This window comes from Salmo salar, chromosome 03 (genome assembly GCF_965601325.2).
Source record: "Salmo salar chromosome 03, fSalSal1, whole genome shotgun sequence".
Lineage (NCBI taxonomy): Eukaryota > Metazoa > Chordata > Actinopteri > Salmoniformes > Salmonidae > Salmo > Salmo salar.
This window is the reverse complement of record NC_138293.1, coordinates 48,339,037-48,363,019: the sequence shown is the minus strand read 5'-3', so window position 1 is coordinate 48,363,019 and position 23,983 is coordinate 48,339,037. Positions and strand designations below refer to the sequence as shown.

The 23,983-nt window shown below is 42.4% G+C and overlaps 1 protein-coding gene across 3 annotated transcripts in view; it reads left to right on the top strand.

Annotated features, from left to right (window-relative positions):
* Positions 1 to 23,983, top strand: part of LOC106600545 (sodium/potassium-transporting ATPase subunit beta-1-interacting protein 4) — a 145,627-nt gene that overhangs the window by 59,011 nt on the left and 62,633 nt on the right. For all 3 annotated transcript variants that reach the window (XM_014191977.3, XM_014191975.3, XM_014191976.2), the window contains exons 3-4: positions 1,285 to 1,365; positions 20,839 to 21,036. In XM_014191977.3, the coding sequence (XP_014047452.1) occupies positions 1,285 to 1,365; positions 20,839 to 21,036 (279 nt within the window). The remainder of the gene's footprint in view (positions 1 to 1,284; positions 1,366 to 20,838; positions 21,037 to 23,983) is intronic.

Sequence of the window (23,983 nt, the reverse complement as noted above, 5' to 3'; positions counted from 1 at the left end):
ATTGTTGTCTTAATCATTTTAAATCCATCAGTAATTACATTTAATTAATGACTCAACTTCCATTCATTTCTCACTCGAACAGAGTGTACCCTAGGACCCACCTCAGGATGAATCCCAGGATTTAGGATTTGGTTAAATCTGAGGGGTTAGGGGTGGGGGAAAGGGGGATTAGATTAGTTGAATTAGGTGTGTTAGTACTGGGCAAGAACAAAAGCCTGGCCATCTTGTATCACTCCAGAACCAAGATTGGAAAACCTAATGGAATGTCCTAGAACGTTCAAGATTGAAGCACACTAGAAGGTTGCAGATTGAAGAATACTAGAATGTTCTAGATTGAAGAACACATAGCTCCCAGACAGGGTTTGAATATTTGAAGTGTTATTCCACTCTGGTGTCGTTTGGAGTTAGAAGATCATTACAGGAAGTGTGTTGTCTCTTTTATTCAGTTAACACGGGATGGATGAAGCTAAGTAATGGTAACATATTCACAAATGCATCAAAAATGTATTAGCAATGTTCAGTTTGGGTGTTAATGTGGAAATAAAATCAAAGGGCGAGGGAGAGAGAAGAGGGAGAGATTGGAAGGAATGGGTGAGGGAAGGGAAAGGGGAGAATAATCAAAGGCAAAAGAAGATAGAACATTGAGAAGGAATAAGGAAATAATAGTGTCAGCTTTCTTGCGGAAAAGGAGGGAGAGGAGTGGAGTGGAGAGAGTAACCAAAGGCAAGGGCGGATAGTGGGAAGAATACTTGTGTGTGTCAGCTTTCTTGGAAAAAGTATGGTTCAACAGTATGACTCAACGTCTTTAGGTTAGGATAATAAGGGAGGGTAAGTCGTCTACTGTCTCAATGAGCGTTGACATGTTCACATGGTGAAAAACATCTCCATTGGAAGAAGTTCAGCCTTGAGTGGAAGTTTGGTTAGCAACTTCCTGTCAGAAAGACCATATTGATGGATGATTATGGATTGGATTTGTGTATCGCTCAAAGTGCCTGTAAGCAGACAAACTGAAGTTTGTTTTTGTAAAATAGACTCTTTGTAAATGTTGCAATTTATGCCCCTCCATTAAACACTCAGCTGGTTTAAAAAGCAACTCCTTTAAGTCTTAATGGACTTACCGCAGCTTTGGCATGTGGGCTAGAGCGGGTAGTACACATAAATAAATAAACAGTCTAGTGCAGTGTAGAGTGTGTCCCATAACACCATTCACAGACAGATCTTTCATTTTCAACTTATTTAATGTACAATGTGTTTTTTGAAGTGGTGTGTGTGTGGCCTATACAGTACATAGTGTGGACAGCTCTTTGGGTGACCTGGAATGTCTTTATCATCTGTTTCTACCTGGATGTGGGAGGCCTGACCAAGGTAGGCGCTATTCTCTCTGACTCATAGGTCAACTACATGGCAACTACATAGCAACTGTCCTCCATCTTGGAGCTCCCATGACTTGTGTGTATCTTCCACCATTTAAGATGCAGTGTGTTTCTCTCTGTCGTTATGTTCAGGTGTTCTCTCCTTGGTGCTTGAGAGACATTGACTAAAACATGTAGTCATCCTAGAGAGGTGGGAACCAGGTGGTGGAAAATGTATTCCAAGACTTTCAGTGTCAGGGTTCAGAGAGTAGAGGGCTCAACTCCAGGAGGATGCCCCGCTGACCCCTGCCACAAGCACAGACACACCGTACCTAAATACCCATCCCACACACACGGATACACATACAGACACACACGCACCGTACCTAAATACCCATCCCACACACACGCACCGTACCTAAATACCCATCCCACGCACCGTACCTAAATACCCATCCCACGCACCGTACCTAAATACCCATCCCACACACCGTACCTAAATACCCATCCCACCCACCGTACCTAAATACCCATCCCACACACCGTACCTAAATACCCATCCCACACACCGTACCTAAATACCCATCCCACACACCGTACCTAAATACCCATCCCACACACCGTACCTAAATACCCATCCCACACACCGTACCTAAATACCCATCCCACACACCGTACCTAAATACCCATCCCACACACCGTACCTAAATACCCATCCCACCCACCGTACCTAAATACCCATCCCACCCACCGTACCTAAATACCCATCCCACACACCGTACCTAAATACCCATCCCACACACCGTACCTAAATACCCATCCCACACACCGTACCTAAATACCCATCCCACACACCGTACCTAAATACCCATCCCACACACCGTACCTAAATACCCATCCCCCACACACATCATTCTTGTCACTGTTCGAACAGCATGTGCTGACAGGTCTTCGCTCTGTGGAGTCTCTGTTCTACACGCACACACTCACCACTATATAGCCCCTGACGGACTGCCAGACACACAAACGCACACCCTGACAGGTCTCCTGAGTCTCTGTTTCCGTGCCGACAGAAAGTGTTACATTTGGGATTATGATAATTTCCCTTCTCTGCTCCCAATTTGAGCAGTTTTATCTGAGTGCTAAGACTGTTCTCAGTGTGTGTGTGAGAGAGAAAAAGAAAAATGGAGGGAGCTAGAGATGGGAAGCTAGGCTGTAGTTAACTGCTCATTCTGCTTTTAGGGAGCTATCATAAGTGCCATAGGTTAGACTGACACTAGTCAGGTATACTGCATATGTCCTAGTTCTCATGACAGTGGCTTAACCCTGGGGTCCTCTCTGTCTGATGTGGGGTTAAATGAGCTCCTCATCCAATTAGAGGACTAACACACAAATGGACAGTCTGTGCATGTGTGTGTCTTTGGAAATGTGGCTTTGTCTGGTATACACAAATATTTATCCAGTTAGAATCTTGGGTTTTATTCTGCCAGAGCTCACACTGGTAAGACGAGATAATGACATTGTAATAAAACATGACAGAAGATGTGAGTGGTTTTCCTTCTGTCAACTTCACTATATAGGGAGTTCACACAGGCCCACACTATGACTGCACTTAGCACACTCCAGTCTGGTTTCTCCAAATCTCCACTGCTCCCCCGGGGTTCCTTTTAGCAGGTTAAGTGTGGATTTAGGTTTATTGGGATCCCCATTAGCAGCAGCAGCTACTCTTCTCGTCTCGTTCATCAAACATTTTTCCTCCACTATCTTCACATTCTCCCCCTCCTTTTTTCTTTCTTCCTTCTTTCCTGTCACACCCTGGCCTGATCCATCCTCCTCCATTTCTTTCTGCTCCACTCCTCTGCTCTGCTTTGTCTTTGTTCTATTCCCCCCCTGTCCTCTGTTGATCAGCTCTGTTTCTCTCCATCAGACTCAGATGGACTCCGTCAGTGATGGGGATCTACATTGATCTCGCAGTGAAGATGAATACTCATGCCTAACATAGTTGGATTGGTGATTGGGTGTGTTTGTGTGTGTGCGTGAGTGTACTCATAGCGAGCCCCAGCTCTGCCTGGTCTCAGCTGTTCTAATGAGGTGTGTAGAGGCCAGCAGCTGGGGGCTGGGGCTGGGCTGTAACACAAGAGGGAAATAGCCTGGCCTCCCAAAATGCATATGGTAGCCAGGAGGGGAGACCGCTAATGGACAACACACACACACATACTGATCCTGATTCAGGCCCCAACCAAACCCTCTATGCACCCCTTACCACCTCCCTTCAGCGACGTGAGAGTGAGACCAAACCAAACGACCAGGAGTAAAACAGGGAAGGGACACAGGGGGTATGCTAATTTGGTATAGAGCAGACCTAACTCACTCTATTAAGTTAATCAAAACAGGAACATTTTACATTTGGCTGGAAATTAATAAGGAAATTATCTCCACAGAGAAATGTCCTCATGTGTGCTACCTATATCCCCCACTAGAATCCCCATACTTTAATGAAGACAGCATCTCCATCCTGGAGGGGGAAATCAAAATGCCCAGGGACATGTGCTAGTCTGTGGTGACCTAAATGCCAGAACTGGACAAGAACCCTCAGTACACAGCAGGACAAACACCTACCTGGATGTGACAGCATTCCCTCACCCATATGCTCCCCTAGACACAACTACGGCAATATAACCAACTAAAACGGGTCACAACTCGTATAGCTCTGTCGCATGCTGGGTCTGTACAAAGTCAATGGTAAGCTTTGAGGGGACTCCTACAGTAGGTAGACCTATAGTTCATTTCCTGGTAGTATTACCGTCGATTACTTTATCACCGACCTCAACCCAGAGTCTCTCAGAGCGTTCGGTCAGCACACTGACACCCCTATCACAGCAAAATCACAGTCTACTTTAACCTCTCTTGGGCAGGTGGGACGCTAGCGCCCACGGTTCACACTATTCAACAGCCAGTGAAAAATCAGAGCGCCAAATTCAAAACCACAAAATGTCATAATTCAAAATTCTCAAACAAAGGACTATTTTACACCATTTTAAAGGTACACGTCTCCTTAATGTAACCACATTGTCCGATTTCAAAAAGGCTTTATGGCGAAAGCATAGTTAGATTATGTTAGGACAGATCCAACACTAGAAAAAGCACACAGCCATTTTCCTAGCAAGGACAGGCGTCACAAAAACCAGAACCAGCTAAAATTATGCACTAACCTTTGACGATCTTCATCAGATGACACTCCTAGGACATCATGTTACACAATACATGCATTTTTCGTTCGATAAAGTTCATATTTATATCCAAAAACAGCCTTTTACATTAGCGCGTGATGTTCAGAAAATATTTTGCCTCCAATACTGCCGGTGAATCAGCACAACAATTGACAAAAATACTCACCGTAAACGTTGATAAAATATTAAACTGTTATTCAAAGAATTATAGATGAACATCTCCTTTATGCAAACGCTGTGACAGATTTCAAAAAAGCTTCACGAGGAAAGCACACTTTGCAATAATCTGAGTACTGCGCTCAGAAAAATACACTAGGCAATACAGATACCTGCCAATTTGGAGTCATCTAAAATCATAAATAGCCTTAGAAATATTCACTTACCTTTGATCTTCATCAGAAGGCACTTCCAGGAATCCCAGGTCCACAATAAATGTTGCTTTGTTCGATAAAGTCCATCATTCCATCATTTCCATCCATCATCATCAGTATTGACACGGCTGGATAAAAAACGTACCCGATTTAATCTGGTTACTACTCCTGCCCAGTAACTAGAATATGCATATAATTATTGGCTTTGGATAGAAAACACCCTAAAGTTTCTAAAACTGTTTGAATGGTGTCTGTGTATAACAGAACTCATATGGCAGGCCAAAACCTGAGAAGATTCCATGCAGGAAGTGGCCTGTCTGACAAATTGTGTTTCATCTTGGCTCTTTTTATTGAAGACTGAGGATCTTTGCAATAACGTGACACTTCCTACGGCTCCCATAGGCTCTCAGAGCCCGGGAAAAAGCTGAACGATATCGAGGCAGCCTCTGGCTGAAACACATTATCGCTTTTGGCAAGTGGCCGATCAGAGTACTATGGGCTTAGGCGCGTGCCCGAGTCGACCGAATGCTTTATTTTCTTTCGTCTGTTTACCTAAACGCAGATTCCTGGTCGGAATATTATCGCTTTTTTATGAGAAATGGCATAAAAATTGATTTTAAACAGCGGTTGACATGCTTCGAAGTACGGTAATGGAATATTTAGATTTTTTTTTGTCACGAATTGCGCCATGCTCGTCACCCATATTTACCCTTTCGGATAGTGTCTTGAACGCACAAAAAAACGCCGCTGTTTGGATATAACTATGGATTATTTTGAACCAAACCAACATTTGTTATTGAAGTAGAAGTCCTGGGAGTGCATTCTGACGAAGACAACAAAGGTAATAAAATGTTTCTTATAGTAAATCTGACTTTGATGAGTGCTAAACTTGCTGGCTGTCTAAATAGCTAGCCCTGTGATGCCGGGCTATCTACTGAGAATATTGCAAAATGTGCTTTCACCGAAAAGCTATTTTAAAATCGGACATATTGAGTGCATAGAGGAGTTCTGTATCTATAATTCTTAAAATAATTGTTATGCTTTTTGTGAACGTTTATCGTGAGTAATTTAGTAAATTCACCGGCAGTGTTCGGTGGGAATGCTAGTCACATGCTAGTCACATGCTAATGTAAAAAGCTGGTTTTTGATATAAATATGAACTTGTTTGAACAAAACATGCATGTATTGTATAACAATGTCCTAGGGTTGTCATCTGATGAAGATCATCAAAGGTTAGTGCTACATTTAGCCACGTTTTTGCATTTTTGAGGAATTTGAATAACGCGCCACGGGATTACACTGGCTGTTGAGTAGGTGGGACGCAAGCTTCCCACCTAGCCCATAGAGGTTAAAAGTAGAATATTTGCAGCCATCCACTTCCTTATGTCTGAAACACAGGCATCCAGCGAGGGCAATTTTGGGGCTTCATCATGTTTCATTGAAATTTAGAGCTGTGTGTCATCCGCATAGCAGTGAAAGTTAACATTATGTTTCCGAATGACATCACCAAGAGGTAAAATATATAGTGAAAACAATAGGTTAAATTGAGTTCCTCAGTTAGGTGGTTAGCTGATTTTTGTCCTCTGACGTCCTTGGGTAGGGTGGAGGAAGTCTGGAAGGGCATCAGGAATCTTTGGGTTGTCCAAGAATTTATAGCACAGCTTTTGATGATCCTTGTTTGGGGTCTGAGCAGACTATTTGTTGTGATTGCAAACGTAATAAAATGGTGGTCCGATAGTCCAGGATTATGAGGAAAAACATTAAGATCCACAACATTTATTCCATTGGACAAAACTAGGTCCAGAGTTTGACTGTGGCAGTGAGTAGGTCCGGAGACGTGTTGTACAAAACCAACTTTTCGAATGGGTCTGTGGACTTTTCCATGTGAATATTAAAGTCACCAAAAATTAGAATATTATCTGCCATGACTACAATAGGTAGGATAGGAATTCAGGGAACTCAGTGAGGAACGCTGTATATGGCCCAGGAGGCCTGTAAACAGTAGCTATAAAAAGTGATTGAGTAGGCTGCATAGATTATGACTAGAAGCTCAAAAGACAAAAAAAAATATTGTAAATTGAAATTCGCTATCATAAATTTTAGCAACACCTACGCCTTTGCGGGATGCGAGGGGGATTTGGTCACTAGTGTAACCAGGAGGTGAGGCCTCATTTACTACAGTAAATTCATCAGGCTTAAGCCATGTTTGTCAGGCCAATCACATCAAAAATATGATCAGTGATTAGTTAATTGACTATAACTGCCTTGGAAGTGAGGGATCTAACATTAAGTAGCCCTATTTTGAGATGTGGGGTATCACAATCTCTTTCAGTAATGGCAGGAATGGAGGTCTTTATTCCAGTGAGATTGCTAAGGTGAACACTGCCATGTTTAGTTTTGCCCAACCTCGATCGAGGCACAGACATGGTCTCAATGGGGATAGCTGAGCTGACTACACTGACTGTGCTACCTGTTGCTTGTTCTATGTTGCTCTGCTCTGCGTGTGCTCACTGCTCATTGATTGTCTGTATTGTTATTGTAATTTATTTTTAATTACCTGCCCAGGGCCTGTGGTTGAAAATTAGCCATCTGGCTAAAACTGGCACTTTTACTGAAACGTTGATTAATGTGCACTGTCCCTGTAAAAATGTAAATAAAACTCAAACTGCAATCCACTTTAATGACCAGACATTGTTCCACGTAATGGAAGATTATAATGCTAGAATACATTAACTTCCTGCTTTAACTCACTGGTGTTACCTAAACTATGAAACCCAGCAACAGGAATCTAAAATGATCACAGAATTTTTCTGATTCAACTATTCAGACTGCAAATGTCCCTCTGAATCCCTTACAGCCCGATATAGCCCAGTGAGCACGACTCACTTTCACCAGCTCTTGTATTCTTACCAGTAGGAAAAAAACTATATATAACCCATTCTCAACAACGTTCAGCACTTACCTCTATCGTAAGGTTAAAAACAAACTTGACAACTTTCTCTTCTCTTTCGGCTTCACACTTATGAAATGTCCAAGACTTTAAAATCAAATTGTATTAGTCACATGCGCCGAATACAACAGGTATTCACCTTACAGTGAAATGCTTACTTGCAAGCCCTTAACCAACGATGTCATTTTAAGAAAAATACTCAAAAAAATTTAAAGTAAGAGATAAGAAAAACAAATAATTAAAGAGCAGCAGTAAATAACAATAGCGGGGCTATATACAGGGGGTACCAGTTCAGAGTCAATGTGCGGGGGCACCGGTGTCGAGGTATTTGAGATAATTATGTACATGCAGGTAGGGTTGTCAAAGTGGCTATGCAAAGATAATAACAGAGTAGCAGCAGCATAGGGGGCAAGGAGGGGTGCAAATAGTCTGGGTAGCCATTTGATTAGCTGTTCAGGAGTCTTATGGCTTGGGTGTAGAAGCTGTTTAGAAGCCTCTTGGATCTAAACTTGGTGCTCCGGCACTGCTTGCCGTGCGGTAGCAGAAAGAACCGTCTATGACTAGGGTGGCTGGAGTCTTTGATTTTTTAGGGCCTTCCTCTGACACCGCCTGGTATAGAGGTCCTGGATGGCAGGAAGCTTGGCCCTGGTGACGTACTGGGCCGAACGCACTACCCTCTGTAGTGCCTTGAAGTCGAAGGCCGAGCAGTTGCCATACCAGGCAGTGATGCAACCAGTCAGGATGCTCTCGATGGTGCAGCTGTACTATCTTTTGAGGATCTGAGGACCCAAATCTTTTCAGTCTCCTGAGATGGAATAGGTTTTGTCGTGCCCTCTTCACGACTGTCTTGGTGTGCTTGGAGCATGATAGTTTGTTGATGTGGACACCAAGGAACTTGAAGCTCTCAACCTGCTCCACTACAGCCCCGTCGATGAGAATGGGGCGTGCTCGGTCCTCTTTTTCCTGTAGTCCACAATCATCTCCTTTGTCTTGATCATGTAGAGGGAGAGGCTGTTGTCCTTGCATCACATGGTCAGGTCTCTGACCTCTGTATAGGCTGTCTCATCGTTGTCGGTGATCAGGCCTACCACTGTGTCATCAGCAAACTTAATGATGGTGTTGGACTCGTGCTTGGTCACACAGTTGTGGGTGAACAGGGAGTACAGGAGGGGACTGAGCATGCACCCCTGAGGGGCCCCCGTGTTGAGGATCAGCGTGGCTGATGTGTTGTTACCTGCCCTTAACACCTAGGGTCAGGAAGTCTAGGATCCAGTTGCAGAGGGAGGTGTTTAGTCCCAGGGTCCTTAGCTTAGTCATGAGCTTTGAGGGCACTATGGTGTTGAACGCTGAGCTGTAGTCAATGAATTGCATTCTCACATAGGTGTTCCTTTTGTCCAGGTGGGAAAGGGCAGTGTGGAGTACAATAGAGATTGCATCATCTGTGGATCTGTTGGTGCGGTATGCAAATTAGAGTGGGTCTAGGGTTTCTGGGATAATGGTGTTGATGTGAGCCATGACCAGCCTTACAAAGCATTTCTTGGCTTCAGATGTGAGTGCTACGTGTTGGTAGTCGTTTAGGCAGATTACCTTAGTCCCTGTGTCCAAGAACACTATGGTGGTCTGCTTGAAACATGTTTGTATTAGACTCAGTCAGGGACAGGTTTAAAATGTCAGTGAAGAGACTTGCCAGTTGGTCAGCTCATGCTCGCAGTACACGTCCTGGTAATCCGTCTGGCCCAGCGGCCTTGTGAATGTTGACCTGTTTTAAAGGTCTTACTCACATCCTCTGCGGAGAGTGTGAGCACACCATCGTCCGGTACAGCTGGTGCTCTCATGCATGTTTCAGTGTTGCTTGCCTCAAAGCGAGCATAGAAGTTATTTAGCTCATCTGGTAGGGTTGTGTCACTGGGAAGCTCTCGGCTGTGCGTCCCTTTGTAGTCTGTAATAATAGTAGTCTGTAATAATAGTAGTCGTGTAGTACGATTCTCTTAGTCCTGTATTGACGCTTTGCCTGTTTGATGGTTCGTCAGAGGGCATAGTGGGATTTCTTATAAGCTTCCGGGTTAGAGTTCCGCTCCTTGAAAGCGGCAGTTCTACCCTTTAGCTCAGTGCAAATGTTGCCTTAACCTTTGGCTTCTGGTTGGGGTATGTACTTAGTCACTGTGGGGACGATGTCTTCGATGCACTTATTGTTAAAACCAGTGACTGATGTTGTGTACTCCTCAAAGCCATCGGAAGAATCCCGGAACATATTCCAGTCTGTGCTAGCAAAACAGTCCTGTACTTTAATTTTAGCTTGTAAGCAGGAATCAGGAGGAAAGAGTTATGGTCAGATTTGCCAAATGGAGGGCGAGGGAGAGCTTTGTACGCGTCTCTGTGTGTGGAGTAGAGGTGGTCTAGAATTTTTTTCCCTCTGGTTGCACATGTTGATAGAAATTTGGTAAAACTGATTTAAGTTTCCCTGCATTAAAGTCACTGGCTACTAGGAACGCTGCCTCTGGATGAGTGTTTTCCTGCCTGCTTTTGGCAGAATACACCTAATTTAATGCGTTTTTAGTTCCAACCTCGCTCTGTGGTGGTATGTAGATAGCTACGAAAAATACAGAAACTCTCTGGGTAAATAGTGTGGTCTACAGTTTACGGTAAGATACTCAATCTCAGGCGAGCAAAACTTTGAGACTTCCTTAGATATCGTGTACCAGCTGTTTACATAAATGCATAGGCCCCGTGTCTTACCAAGGGCTGCTGTTTTGTCTTGCCGATATAGTGTATAACCTGTCAGCTCTATGTTAATGTCGTTGTTCATCCACGACTGGGTGAAGCATAAAATATTACAGTTTTAATGTCCCATTGATAGGATATACGTGCTTTCAGTTCGTCCCATTTATTTTCTAGCAATTGAATGTTAGCTAGCAGAACGGAGGACAAGGGCAGATTAGCCACTCGTCACCTGGTCCTCACAAGGCACCCTGATCTTTTGCCTCAATCTCAGTTTACTTCTACAGTGAATCAGGGCCTGGTCAGCTGTCAACAGTATATCCCTTGCGTCCGACTCATTGAAGAAACACTCTTCGTCCAGTTTGAGGTGAGCAATCCCAGTTCTGATGTTTAGAAGCTCTTTTCGGTCATAGGAGATGGTAGCAGTGACATTATCTGCAAAACAAGTTACAAACAAATGGCATGATTGGTTGAGGGCCGATAAGACGGCAGCCCTACCCACCGGCGCCATCACTTTACTTTGTAAAGTAACATGTAATGTGCCAAATGTATAAAATGCATCAGTCAATCCAATACTACAGCCATTTACTCCCCACAACTTCGATTATAGCCTAGTTTTATCATGCTATAATTAATACAGGCTGGCTAACAGCCTGCTGCCTGGCCTGCACCCTATTTCATTGTGGAGCTAGAGGAGTTAGAGCCCTGTCTATGTTCGTAGATAAGATGAGAGCACCCCTCCAGCTAGGATGGAGTCCGTCACTCCTCAACAGGCCAGGCTTGGTCCTGTTTGTGGGTGAGTCCCAGAAAGAGGGCCAATTATCTACAAATTCTATCTTTTGGGAGGGGCAGAAAACAGTTTTCAACCAGCGATTGAGTTGTGAGACTCTGGTGTAGAGCTCATCACTCCCCCTAACTGGGAGGGGGCCAGAGACAATTAATCGATACCCATGTTTAGTTATCAGTTATGATCAAGAGGACAGCTCTATCACAATTACCTATCCGCTATTATTGGAATTCATTAGATTTAGGTAACTCTCTTCTTTGATTCAGTTATTTAAATACGACTCCATTCTCAATATGTTATTCCAGCAGACCATTTAGGCAACAGACAACGTATTACATCGAAATCGCCTCGCTATTTATATTCAATAAATTAGCCTTTCAATTTGAACTAAGCAAACTATAAAACATTCATTTTATATCTTAATAAACAAACACTGGCGGCCGTATCTGGCCAGGCAAAACATACCAATAATTGAATTACAATCAGAAACCCAGATTTTAGTCAATAACATAGACCCAATGCTGTTGAAATGACGAAGAAATCTTGCAAATAACCCAATTACAATTCTCTGTACTTGTAACATCAGGTACAAAATAACGACACAATTCCCCAAAAATTGCCTTAACCTCTCTGGGCTAGGCGGGACGAATTCGTCCCACCTACGCAACAGCCAGTTGAATCCCGTGGCGCGATTTTCAAATACCTTAGAAATGCTATTACTTCAATTTCTCAAACATATGACTATTTTACAGCATTTTAAAGACAAGACTCTCGTTAATCTAACCACACTGTCCGATTTCAAAAAGGCTTTACAACGAAAGCAAAACATTAGATTATGTCAGCAGAGTACCCAGCCAGAAATAATCAGACACCCATTTTTCAAGCTAGCATATAATGTCACAAAAACCCAAACCACAGCTAAATGCAGCACTAACCTTTGATCTTCATCAGATGACAACCCTAGGACATTATGTTATACAATACATGCATGTTTTGTTCAATCAAGTTCATATTTATATCAAAAACCAGCTTTTTACATTAGCATGTGACGTTCAGAACTAGCATACCCTCCGCAAACTTCCGGGGAATTTACTAAACATTTACTAAATTACTCACGATAAACGTTCACAAAAAGCATAACAATTATTTTAAGAATTATAGATACAGAACTCCTCTATGCACTCGATATGTCCGATTTTAAAATAGCTTTTTGGTGAAAGCACATTTTGCAATATTCTAAGTACATAGCCCAGCCATCACGGGCTAGCTATTTTGACACCCAGCAAGTTTAGCCTTCACCAAAATCAGATTTACTATTACAAAAGTTTGATTACCTTTGTTGTCTTCGTCAGAATGCACTCCCAGGACTGCTACTTCAATAACAAATGTTGGTTTGGTCCAAAATAATCCATCGTTATATCCAAATAGCGGCGTTTTGTTCGTGCGTTCCAGACACTATCCGAAATGGTAAATCAGGGTCGCGAGCATGGCGCAATTCGTGACAAAAAAAATCTAAATATTCCATTATCGTACTTCGAAGCATGTCAACCGCTGTTTAAAATCCATTTTTATGCAATTTTTCTCGTAAAAAAGCGATAATATTCCGACCGGGAATCTGCGTTTAGGTAAACAGAGGAAAGAAAACAAAGCTTTCGGTCGACGCGGGCACGAGCCTGAGTCTCACAGTACTGTAACCAGCCACTAACCAAACGCGCTACTTTGTTTCAGCCAGAGCCTGCAAAGCCACGATTCAGCGTTTTGCCGCCTTCTGAGAGCCCATGTGAGCCGTAGGAAGTGTCACGTAACAGCAGAGATCCTTTGTAATGGATAGAGATGATCAAGAAGGGGAAGAAATGGTCAGACAGGGTACTTCCTGTACAGAATCTTCTCAGGTTTTGACTTGCCATTTGAGTTCTGTTATACTCACAGACACCATTCAAACAGTTTTAGAAACTTTGGAGTGTTTTCTATCCAAAGCCAATAATTATATGCATATTCTAGTTACTGGGCAGGAGTAGTGACCAGATTAAATCGGGTACGTTTTTTATCCAGCCGTGTCAATACTGCCCCCTAGCCCTAACAGGTTAACCTCTATGGGCTAGCGTCCCACCTACTCAACAGCCAGTGTAATCCCGTGGCGCGATATTCAAATACCTCAAATGCAAAAACTTCAATTTTTCAAACATATGACTATTTTACACCATTTTAAAGACAAGACTCTCGTTAATCTAACCACACTGTCCGATTTCAAAAAGGCTTTACAACGAAAGCAAAACATTAGATTATGTCAGCAGAGTACCCAGCCAGAAATAATCAGACACCCATTTTTCAAGCTAGCATATAATGTCACATAAACCCAAACCATAGCTAAATGCAGCACTAACCTTTGATCTTCATCAGATGACAACCCTAGGACATTATGTTATACAATACATGCATGTTTTGTTCAATCAAGTTCATACTTATATCAAAAACCAGCTTTTTACATTAGCATGTGACTAGCATGTGACTTGCATTCCGACCGAACACTGCCGGTGAATTTACTAAATTACTCACGATAAACGTTCACAAAAAACATAATTATTTTAAGAATTATAGATACAGAACTCCTCTATGCACTCGATATGTCCGATTTTAAAATAGCTTTTCGGTGAAAGCACATTTTGCAATATTCTAAGTAGATAGCCCGGCATCACAGGGCTAGCTATTTAGACACCCAGCAAGTTTAGCACTCACCAAAGTCAGATTTACTATAAGAAAAATGTTATTACCTTTGCTGTTCTTCGTCAGAATGCACTCCCAGGACTTCTACTTCAATAACAAATGTTGGTTTGGTCCTAAATAATCCATTGTTATATCCAAATAGCGGCGTTTTGTTCGTGCGTTCAAGACACTATCCGAAAGGGTAAAGAAGGGTTATGAGCACGGCGCATTTCGTGACAAAAAAATTCTAAATATTCCATTACCGTACTTCGAAGCATGTCAACCGCTGTTTAAAATCCATTTTTATGCCATTTTTCTCGTAAAAAAGCGATAATATTCCGACCGGGAAATCGTTTTTTATTACAAAGCGTGAAAGTAAAAGCATGCTATCCCCTCATGCACGAGCCTCAGTCTAATGGCCCTCTGATAGAGCACTTGCCAAACGCGCTAATGTGTTTCAGCCTGGGGATGGAATTACATCGTTCAGCTTTTTCCCGCCTTCTTAGAGCCCATGGGAGCCGTAGGCAGTGTCACGTCATGCCAGAGATCCCCTGTATTTGTTAGAGATGATCAAGGAGGGCAAGAAATGGTCAGACCGGCCACTTCCTGTAAGGAATCTTCTCAGGTTTTGGCCTGCCAAATGAGTTCTGTTATACTCACAGACACCATTCAAACAGTTTTAGAAACTTTAGGGTGTTTTCCATCCAAAGCCAATAATTATATGCATATTCTAGTTACTGGGCAGGAGTAGTAAACAGATTAAATCGGGTACGTTTTTTATCCGGCCGTGCAAATACTGCCCCCTAGCCCCAACAGGTTAATTAAAGGTCCAAGCAATTTCTCTACAGAGAAATTTAGATTTGTCAAGGCACAAGGCGAGGCCCAAATGTAGACATAGGAGACATATGGTTGGAGTCTTACAATGTTTATTAATCCAAAGGGGTAGGAGTCCAGGAGGTACAAAGTGGCAGACAGGCTCATGGTCAAGGCAGGCAGAATGGTCAGGCCGGCGGGTACAAAGTCCAGAAACAGGCAATGGTCAAAACTGGGAGGACTAGAAAAAGGAGAATGCAAAAAGCAGGAGAATGGGAAAAATGCTGGTTGACTTGGGAAAACAAGCGACACCTGGAGGGGGTAGGGACAATCACGAGGACAGGTGAAACTGATCAGGGTGTGACAAGATTAGCAGTCAACGAGTTAAACATTAATTGATTAGGAAACAGATCTTGCACTTTCTAATAAAAGCAGATTATATTTTCTCATGCAACATATTTCAATTACTTTACTACATCACATTAATCCCGCAATAATAATTTGATGGATACCCTAGGCTTTGTACGACATTATAAATTATGTTGAGATTCCATTTTAATATGCTCTAAGTTTATGGAAAAAGGTTTATTCAATAAATCTAGCAACTCATCTCATAATGGGAAGAAGAATAAAAAAATTCAGGCCTTTAGGGCAGTTTTATTTCAAATGTAGCACCCATCCAATAAGCGTTTTTATAGTTACATCATCAGGGTAAGTTAACTAAAAGTGGACACACTCCAATCAGTTTCTGAGACAATTGCCCAGACTTTGTAGACAGTTTAATAATGCTTAAACCTCATCTTTATCAAATGATCCATTAAAGAGACCAAATCAAAACCTACGTATGTCTGCGTATGGGTTGTTTAAGTTGCTATCTCATTATATTCCCAGTATTACTTTATCAAATCTCTAGTAATCGATTATATACACATACACACAAGAATTCATCACATTTTCACATCTTCACAGAATCCATATAAAAGTAAGAAATTGTTAGGTACTCACATCAACCATTCCATTTGGTGTTCAAGGACTCTCCACAGCTACGAAGCAGCTCTCCAAACATACTCCCAGCAGAAGCAAAAAAATAAACGTTTGTTTCCTGGACAAGGACCGGCCAGTCATGGGATCCTCAACGGTTCTCTAACCTCCCAGAAACCATGTCAAAATCAAGCCTCCCAGGAACTATTGACCTTCTGCTTCTTTCTAAAATATCATCCCGCTCTCAATACCCGTGATATTCTATGATGGACAGTGAAGGAACAGAACCCCAAGATAACGTTACATCAAATCTTATTATCCAAATGTCAATCATCTTATTATACATATTTCTATATGCTACTGTCACGTCCTGACCAGTAATAGGGGTTATTTGTTATTATAGTTTGGTCAGGACGTGGCAGGGGTGGTTTGGGCTATGTATTTAGGTAGAAGGGTGTTTGGTTTATGTGGTTCGGGGTTTGTTAGTCTATGTTAGTATTTTTCTATGTTCTATCTAGTCTATTGTAGTTCTTTGTTTAGTTAATTGGGGTTGGACTGTCAATTGGAGGCAGCTGGTTATTGTTGCCTCTAATTGAGGGTCCTATATTTAGGGGTTTGTTTTTCATGGGTTTTTGTGGGATATTGTGCTGTGTATAGCTTTGTGCCTTACCGGCCTGTTATTAGTCGTTGTGTTTTATATACGTGTTTATTTTGGTTTTCCTTCTTTGTCCGAATAAAAGATGAGTGTACATATTCCCGCTGCGTTTTGGTCCTTACCCTACGACAACCGTGACAGAATCTCCCACCAAAAACGGACCAAGCAGTGGAGGGAGCAGCAGCAGTACTCGGTAGAATCGTGGACATGGGAGGAAATTCTGGACGGGGCTGGACCTTGGCACCAGGCTGGGGAATACCGCCGCCCACCGGAGGAGATAGAGGCAGCCAAGGCTGAGCGGCGCCGATATGAGGCCTTGTACGCGCCGATGGGGAGGCACCCCGATGGGGGGGCACACGGGTAGTTTGGCTGGGCCAAGGGTGAGCCCTAAGCCAGCTCCCCGTGCTTATTACGAGAAGCATTTGGAGCGGAGAGCTCCGGAGTATGCTGTAGTGCGCACGATCTCGCCCATGCACAGTCCAGTGCGAGCGATCCCAGCCCCTCGCAAGTGCCGTGCTAGAGTAGGCATCCAGCCTGGAAGGAGGATGCCTGCACAGCGCATCTGGCCACCAGGCTACCCTACGCCTGCTCTACGCACGGCAACCATCAGGCCTCTGCATAGCCCAGTTCGCCCTGTACCAGCACTCTGCTCGTGCAGGGCTGCTATTACGATCCAGCCAGGACAGGTTGTGTAAGAGGTGCGCTCCAGACCTCCATTGCTTACCCATGGCCCGACGTATCCAGTTCCTGCTTCTCGTGCTGGCCCTGAGGTGCGAATCCCTAGTCTGGCACGTCCAGTACCCACACCACGCACCAGGCCTCCAGCGCGTCAGCCCAGTCCAACTCGGCCTGTTCCGGCTCCCCGCACTAGCCCTGAGGTGCGTGTCTCTAGGCTGGTACCTCCACTACCAGCCCCACGCATCAGGCTTCCAGTGCGTCAGCCCAGTCACGAGCTTCTGAAGACGGTGCCCCGTCCAGTGTGTCCGGCGACGGTGCCCTGTCCAGAGTGTCCGGCGACGGTGCCCTGTCCAGAGTGTCCGGCGACGGTGCCCCGTCCAGAGTGTCATATCACGGTCACACAATGCTTTTCCCAAACATACCTAATCAATTAGTTTAACCTGCAGGAATATTTTCTAATTTCCTAGAATAATGCAACTCATACATCTTTCAATACTTCTAAAATGTGGTACAGGTTTAAAACAATTACAGGTGCACCTTACTACCTTATACTATATCATAAATGGTCTTAACTACTTCACATAGATTCTAGTTTTCATCCAGTTCACACAGATTCCGTATGTTTTAAGGTTAAATGGCTAAAACTAGTTCACACAGATTCTAGATGTTTAACGCTAAATGACCAAACCCAGGGCATACCTGGCTAGCACATTTAAAAAATAATTGGAATTCACCAGTTCTGAGGGTCACTTAGATGGTCACACAGACACTTTTCAGAATGAGGTCCTTCTTCCAATAGGGTTTCACCGGGTACTGTGCTTCACACAGAACCCACAGTCACCCTGGCCCCTCACCCCTGCAGAATACACACTCAGAGCCTACGTAACAAAGGCTTTTCTTAAACTCGACTTTGCGTGTTTCGCTAACCTCTTTCTTTTTTAAAACTAAGTTCAGGATGTGGTATCCACTCGGATCGCTGCCTCTCAGATCAAAGGTGGGTCCATCTGCTCCATTCCTGAAGTGTAGTCTCCCTGAGATCCAAAGTTTGAGGGATCCCTCGTGCCCGGTTTACCCAGGTCGTCAGGAGCGGTCACCAAGTGAAAATTCACATCCCTATCCCCGTCGCCAAATGTGGTGGTTAATTTTACTATCAAATGAGGAGAGACAAACTTATCACACAAGTCTGAGTTATACTAAAACTAAATCTTTATTCACTTATTAATAAGGGAGCAGGTCAATACAACACACACATATAAAGTGAATCAATTGAGTGCTCTACGTTAATGATGGCTGGTCGACGAATCACCCTCAGATGATTCGTTGAGAGCCCCGACACAAAGAAACAAAGTATTTTATAGCCAAGATACACCCCCTTCAGTCTACATGACACACAACAGATGTATGGAATGGGTAACAAGGTTAAGATTTGTATGAAAGACACTTATAATTCACAGCAGACAGTATCTGCTGTAAAAACTGTTCTCATTGTGTAGTGACCAGGGTCTGTCCCTGGAGTCATCTCTCCCTGGTACCATATAGAACAGAAACATTAAGTCATGCTTTGGAATGTGGTATCCCCCAAAGACATCGTAAATCTTCCAGAGGCCCATCCTCAGTAGAACACACACAGATGAGCATTCTAACAACCCCTTATTCTGTTGCATAAAACAACCATTTGATGCAATAACAGCATTATAACAATCTTGTCATTTCTCCACCATACTATCAACCAAAAACACAGAAAACCAGTAAACCTTAGCTTACGCCTTCACTATGGTGAAACACTAAAACAATACAGAAATACACTAAGAAAGAAGGAACAGCATGTTAGAAAACAGCTCATTGTGATTGAAGAATCAATAGAATCAAATCACTTCTGAGAAAATTGGAACACACGAAACAAACATGAGAGGCTATCTACCCAAAATGGAGATGTATGAATAAACCTACAACCTCTTTGGACAAAGAATCAAGAGCAAAAACATATACATGGTAATTTACTAAACTTAGAATCAGCTATTAAAGACTACCAGAACCCACTGGATTCTCAAATTACATTGAATCGGCTACAGGACAAAATGCAAACCCCCCCCAACCAAAAAAGCCCCGTGGTGTTGATGGTATACTAAACTAAATGATAAAATATACAGACCACAAATTCAAACTGTCTGTTCTTAAACTCTTCAACATTACCCTCCGCTCTGGCATCTTCCCTAACATGACCACAATCCACAAATGTGGAATATGTGAGAAGTAATCTCAGAAGAAATCCTCTGCAATATCATCAACAGCAACAGCAGACTCCAATATTTCCTCGGTGAAAACAATGTCCTGAGCAAATTGTCTTTGTAACAGAATACCGTACGACAGACCATGTATACACCCTGTACATCCTTATTGACAAAAAAAAACACAAGCAAAGTCTTCTCATGCTTTGTTAATTTCAAAAAGGCTTTTCACTCAATTTGGCATGAGAGTTTGCTATATAAATTGATGGAAAGCGGTGTTGTGGAGCAGTGCACATGACAGTTGAAAATAGCCAATAAACACACATTTCTTTCCTCAGAGCCGTGGGGTGAGACAGGAATGCAGCTTGAGCCAGACCCTCAACATATATGTCAATTAATTGGCGGGGGCACTAGAACAGTCTGCAGCACCCGGCCTCACCTTACTGGACTCAGAAATCAAATGTCTACAGTTTGACACACTGGAAAAAATCTACCAAAAAATGGATCAAATTGGAATGCTATCTGGCCCTAAACAGAGGGTACACGGTGGTAGAATACCTGACCTGTGACTGACCCCAAATGAAGAGAATCCTTGACTATGTGAGCATATCCTTGCTATTGAGGCCACTATAGGCAGACCTGGCTCTCAAGAGAAGACAGTCTGTGAACCCACTGCCCACAAAATGAGGTGGAAACTGAGCTACACTTCCTAACCTCCTGCCAAATGTATGAACACATTAGAGACGCATATTTCCCACAGATCACACAGACCCACAAATATTTCCACTGTTAGTCAAAATACCGCAGTGTGCAATCACAGCAGCAATATATGTGACCCATTGCCATGAGAAAAGGGAAAACAGTGGAGCACAAATTGTAAATACAACCTATATTTATCTGTCTATTTATTTTCTCTTTCATACTTCAACTACTTGCACATTGTTACAACGCTGTACATAGCCAATAATGTAACATTTGAAATGTCTATATTCTTTTAAAACTTTGAGTGTAATGTTTACTAATGGTTCCCTTGTTTATTTCCCTTTTGTTTGTCTATTTAATTTGCTTTTGTAGTGTAAATATGTTTCCCATTGCCTCTAGGGAGAGACTTCAAATGAACTATTCCTGACAGCAACCCATTGTCCTGTATTAATAATGCATGTATTGTCGCTACGGGGCAACTGTGGGGTTATATTGCTGTATTGGGGTATTGATTGACGTTTGTGTGTATGTATATGTGTATGTATATGTATATGTATATGTGTGTGTGTGTATATGTATATGTGTGTTTTGTGCAGGTCCTTGCGTATGTGTGTATGTTTGTCTGTGTGTCCTTTCTTACATGTTAATATGTGTTTGTTTCTTGTTACAGGAAAGTGACCTGCTGACATTTAACATCTCGGCTCACCACTCGTGGTGGAGTGAGCGCGGTCCAGGGTGTGTGAGGAGAGAGATGACCCAGCCAAGGGTGGGCACTGTGGACAGCCAGTCCTACATCTCCGTCATGGGCTGTTTCATGGAGTACCAGTACATAGAGGTTCTACACAGTGGAACACAGATCCTCATCGCTGTGAGTATTATATCTTTATACATCAAATCAAATGTTATTGGTCGCATACACATATTTAGCAGATGTTATTGCGGTTGTAGCGATATGCTTGTGTTCCTAGCTTCAACAGTGCAGTAAAATCTAACAATTCACAACAATACACACAGATCTAAAAGTAAAAGAATGAAATTAAGAACGTACGTACACACGTACGCATGCACACAGTACCAGTCAAAAGTTTGGACACCAACTCATTCCATGGTTTTTCTTTATTTGTACTATTTTCTACATTGTAGAATAATAGTGACGACATCAAAACTATGAAATAACACATATGGAATGATGTAGTAAACAAAAAAGTGTTAAACAAATCAAAATATATTTTAAATTTGATTCTTCAAAGTAACCACCCTTTACCTTGATGACAGCTTTGCACACTCTTGACATTCTCTCAACCAGCTTCATGAGGTAGTCACCTGAAATGCTTTTCAATTAATAGGTGTCCCTTGTGAATTTGTGGAATTTCTTTCCTTCTTAATGCGTTTGAGCCAATCAGTGTTGTGACAAGGTAGGGGTGGTATACAGAAGATAGCCCTATTTCGTAAAGACCAAGTCCATATTGTGGCAAGAACAGCTCAAATAAGCAAAGAGAAACGACAGTCCGTCATTGACTGACCTTCATGTCTTAAGGTAATCTGGAAAATGTCAAGAACTTTCAAAGTTTCTTCAAGTGCAGTTGCAAAAACCATCAATCGCTATGATGGAACTGGCTCTCCTGAGGACCACCACAGCAAGGATGACCCAGGGTTACCTCTGCTGCAGAGGATAGGTTCATTAGAGTTAACTCTACCTCAGATTGCAGCCCAAATAAATGCTTCACTGAGTTCAACTGACACACATCTCAACATCAACTGTTCAGAGGAGACTGTGTGAATCAGGACGAATTGCTGTAAAGAAACCACTACTAAAGGACACCAATAATAAGAAGAGACTTGCTTGGGCCAAGAAACGCGAGCAATGGACATTAGACCGGTGGAAATCTGTCCTTTGGTCTGATGAGTCCAAATTTGAGATGTATAACAGCTGTGTCTTTGTGAAACGCAGAGTAGGTGAATTTATGATCTCCGCATCTGTGGTTCCCACCGTGAAGCATGGAGGAGGTGTGATGGTGTGGGGGTGCTTTGCTGGTGACAGTGTTGGTGATTTATTTAGATTTCAAGGCACTCTTAACCAGCTTGGCTATGACATCATTCTGCAGCGATACACCATCCCATCTGGTTTGTGCTTAGTGGGACAATCATTTGTTTTTCAACAGGACAATGACCCAACACACCTTCAGGCTGTGTAAGGTCTATTTGACCAAGAAGGAGAGTGGTGCTGAATCAGATGACCTGGCCTCCACAATCCCCCGACCTCAACCCAGTTGAGATGGTGCTGAATCAGATGACCTGGCCTCCACAATCCCCCGACCTCAACCCAGTTGAGATGGTTTGGGATGAGTTGGACTGCAGAGTGAAGTAAAAGCAGCCAACAAGTACTCAGCATATGTGGGAACTCCTTCAAGACTGGAAAAGCATTCCAGGTGAAGCTGGTTGAGAGAATGCCAAGAGTGTGCAAAGCTGTCATCAAGGCAAAGGGTGACTATTTTTGAAGAATCTCAAATATAAAATCTACTTTTTTTTAGTTTCTACATGATTCCATATGTGTTATTTCATAGTGTTGATGTCTTCACGATTATTCTACAATGTAGACAATTGTAAAACTCTTGAATGAGTTGGTGTGTCCACATTTTTTACTGGTACTGTATATGTGATGGGATGTATAGACTTTATAGGCAGTATGTGGATGGAATATTTAGTATATCTGTAGAATACGTATGATAGTATATAGTCATCAATAGTTGAATAGGATGGCATTGACTGGAATACAGTATATTTTTTATATACTGTGTTCTATTTATACTGTTCAACATACCTTGTGTCAATTGAAGCTTATCCTCAATGCTGACAAAACTAAACTAATGGTATTTTCTAAAGCAAGAAATAGACCTCTGAACCTTTCACCTATTACTACCTGTCAGGGCAATGAGATTGAAACTGTAACCTCATATAAATATCTTGGAATTTTAATTGATGACGGCCTAAATTGCATATTCAACAACTTACAAAACAATATCAGCTGAAGTTGGGATTTTATTTTTATTTTGAAGCCAGAAGGAGGCTAGCATCAGCTACATTTATACCTATACTGGACTATGGTGATATTTTATATATTAATGCTTCCGCTCAGTGTTTGAGATCAGTTGACACCCTTTACCATGGAGCATTGATATTTATTTTAAACTGCAAAACCCTTACGCACCACTGCACTTTATATACCAGGGTTGGCTGGCCAACTCTAGTCACTCGAAGGCTGTCACTGGTATACTTTTATTTACAAAGCCATTTTATTTGGCCATTTTTATTCTTCAGAAATGTGGTGGGTACTCTCTTTGTTCGCAGGACTTTATCCTGCTAACTGTTCCGAATGTCCGAACTGAATTTGGAAAAGGGATTTTCTGTACTCTACGCCATCAGCTTGGAATGCCTTACAAAATAGTTTTAAACTGGATGAACTTGTGTCGATTAGTGTTTTTAAATCATTGATGAGGGATTTTGAGGATTCCTTGACCTGAAAATGTTTTTAATTTGCTGTTTTATGATTTTGTTATACTCCTGTGATTTTATATGGTTTTTACTAGATTACTTGGAGTTTTTCATGTTGTCTGTCTGTAATTGTGTCACAATCACTGTCCTCGAACTCCCTGTCATATATAAGCCAAGGCGCAGCGTACCGGTAATTCCACATACTTTATTGAAGAAAAACCAAACAAAACAATAAACAGGTAAAACAGAAAGAAACGTGCTCAAAGGCAGCTGCACAAAAACAAGATCCCACAACTCAAGGAGGGAAAAAGGGCTGCCTATGT